General features: G+C 40.1%; 1 protein-coding gene across 1 annotated transcript; it reads left to right on the top strand.

The window, feature by feature from the left end:
- The first annotated feature begins 1,241 nt into the window (after window positions 1-1,241).
- On the top strand, window positions 1,242-2,580 carry LOC120928628 (olfactory receptor class A-like protein 1). Its single transcript, XM_040339658.1, has one exon. It carries the CDS (start codon window positions 1,262-1,264, stop codon window positions 2,225-2,227), a length of 966 nt encoding a protein of 321 aa, XP_040195592.1. The 5' UTR covers window positions 1,242-1,261; the 3' UTR covers window positions 2,228-2,580.
- Window positions 2,581-3,052: the final 472 nt, after the last annotated feature.

Below are 3,052 nucleotides of genomic sequence, written 5' to 3'. Positions count from 1 at the left end.
ATTTCATGTTCATTATTTTATGTAAGAAAACATTTTCTTATCTAAAGTGGTTCTAAAGACTTAGGGCCAGATTCACAGATATCTGCGGCGGCGTAACGTATCGTCTTTACGTTACACCGCCGCAAGTTTTCAGCGCAAGTGCCTGATTCACCAAGCACTTGCGTGTAAACTTACGGCGGTGTAACGTAAAGCCGTCTGGCGCAAGCCCGCCTAATTCAAATGGGGCGTGTACCATTTAAATTAGGCACGTTCCCGCGCCGAACGTTCTGCGCATGCTCCGTGTGAAAATTTCCCGACGTGCTTTGCGCGAAATGACAGTGCCCCGACGTATTTTTTGAACGGCGACGTTGCGTTACGTCATTTCGTATTCCCGGACATCTTACGCAAAAAAATTTTTTTTTGAAATTCGACGTGGGAACGATGGCCATACTTTAACATGGCTGTTCTAAATGTAAGCCATGAAAAAGCAGGCCTAAGTTTGCGACGGGAAAAACCGACTAGCGACGACATAAGAGATTGCGACTAACGCGCGTATCTTCACGGATCGCCATAATCAACTAATTTGCATACCCGACGCTGGAAAACGACGCAAACTCCACCCAGCGGCCGCCGGAAAATTACACCTAGGATCCGAAGGCGTACGAAGCCGTACGCCTGTCGGATCTTTGCCAAAAGCCGTCGTATCTTTGTTTGTGAATTACAAATAAAGATATGACACGGCAAATTTGAAAGTACGCCGGAGTATCAGCAGATACTCCGGCGTACTTTTTCTGTGAATCTGGCTCTTAATGTTTTTTATCTCAATGCATTTTTTGCATTAAGGTAAAAAAACTTCTGTCATCATGATCACCCGCCCCCCCCCCCAAATACTTACCTGAGCCAGTGCTGTGCCTGGCTACTCACAGGACAGAGAGGCAGCAGCATAACAATTGGCTCCAAATGCTGTTAATAAAATCTTGTTAGGAGGGAACCGGGGGGTGGGGTCGAGACACGCTGTCTGGGTCTATGAACATAGGCAGCGTGGCTTGAGATTAAACTTGCCTATAGGAAGTGGCCTACTGTTGGACACTCTCTAAACAGGAGGAGCTAGAAGTGATGGAGGGGGACCCTAGAAGAGAAGGATTGGGGCTGCTCTGTGCAAAACAATTGCACAGAGCAGGTAAGTATAACATGTTTATCATCAAAAAAGGTTTATAATCACTTTAGAATCACTTTAAAAATCATTTGCTTTTCCAGGTCCTACATAATCTCTTTGGGTCTGATGGCTCCTTACCTCCTTCTCAGGGCTATAGGTTTTTTCCTTCTTATGATACTTGGAATACCAGGGAACATCTTTATTATTCTTCAATTCACCTACATCAAGATCGTAGAGAAGAAACTTGTTCCAAGCAACATAATATTTTCAGTAATGGCTTTGGCAAATGTACTCATCATCTTTTCTCGCATCATTCCACAGTCATTGAATGCTATAGGGGTAGAGGACTTGCTTAATGACATAGAGTGCAAATTTGTCATATACTCATACCGAGTAAGCAGGGCCATGTCTATTTGTGCTACCAGTTTTCTTAGCTGCCACCAGTGTATTCTTATTGCGCCAACAACTAAAGTTTGGATTTATCTAAAGCGAAAAGTGGCACAAAACATTATTGGAATTATCATCATTTTGTGGATAATGAACTTCTCTATGTACTCTTATTGTTTTATGAGTACTAATGCCAAGAAAAATATAACAACTTCGCCATATACTCTTCATTTGGTATACTGTGATGCTGACTTCCTAACTTATACAGCATATATTGTCAATGGAACATTTTACTTTATTCGTGATTTTATATTTGTAGGTTTAATGATATTAGCAAGCAGTTACATGGTGTTCATCCTTCTCCGTCATGAGAAAAATATAAAAGTAATTAGAAGCTCTAACAAAGCGCAAAAGTGGTCAGCTGAGTTCAAAGCCTCAAGATCTGTCATTTTATTAATTGTTCTATATGTATTATTGTTCGGTTTGGATAACTCCATGTGGATCTATACACTGACTTTATCGAATGTAACTACTGACATGAATGAAATTCGAATATTTCTAGCATCCTCATATGCAGCTCTTAGTCCCATTCTCATCATAATAACCAACCCTAAGCTTCATCGTTCTTGGATGTTGTCTCGCAAGAACAAGCCTTTCCAAAAACATATAGGAAACAGTGTAACTGTGTATTCTGTAAGTGAATAAAGCTGACAAAATATAGAATAGTATTTGTTATATACAGTAGAATTAGAAATAGGATCTATAAATAAATATGGCCATTGCTAGTCACACTTTCCTTCTCATTCTCCAAACATTAGTATTGTACCCTTATAAAATGTGTATGAGGCCCATGCATAGGGTTCAGTTATAGGTTGCTCATGCTATGGAACTTTTTAATAAACTAACCTACAATTATAGCATGTATTCAGCATCACCTAATTTTTTATGTTTAGCAAGCTGAAGCCACAACTTGTGTTTCTAATCTGGTCAAATTCCATGCCTCAGGCCACGTACACACGACCGGTTTTCTTGGCAGAATTCAGCAAGAAACTCGATGGGAGACGTATTTTGCCGAGAAAACCGGTCGTGTGTACACTTTTCGCCGAGAAACCCGTCGGGAAACTCGTCGAACCAAAAAGAGAGCATGTTCTCTATTTCCTCGTTGGGCAATGGGCACATTTGGCTCGACGAGTTTTCTGACAGCCAAACAAGGAACTCGACGAGCAAAACAATGTGTTTTGCCCGTCGAGTTTCTCCGTCGTGTGTACGGGCCTCAGTGTTTCATGCATTAATGAATATTCCCCAGAACAATTTGTTTTACTTGTAAAAAAATATTTATAAGAGTCTTTTTGTGACATATTACTGTGACTTAACCTGTACCACAATGCAATTCTATGATATTGGAAGAAAATAATCAATGTAGCTAATTCAGAGAAGATGTGCTCCAATAAAAAAAAAATCTTTAAATAAATCTGCACTCTGAATTTTTCTTCACTCATTCCACATTTTTGTTATGTTTTAAATAGCACT

The sequence above is a fragment of the Rana temporaria genome, chromosome 2 (genome assembly GCF_905171775.1).
Source record: "Rana temporaria chromosome 2, aRanTem1.1, whole genome shotgun sequence".
Classification (NCBI taxonomy): domain Eukaryota; kingdom Metazoa; phylum Chordata; class Amphibia; order Anura; family Ranidae; genus Rana; species Rana temporaria.
This window is presented reverse-complemented; position numbering and strand designations above follow the sequence as displayed.

Excerpts from the sequence above, each read along its gene's own strand:
- LOC120928628 (XM_040339658.1), top strand. The coding sequence starts at position 1,262 with ATGGCTCCTTACCTCCTTCTCAGGGCTATAGGTTTTTTCCTTCTTATG.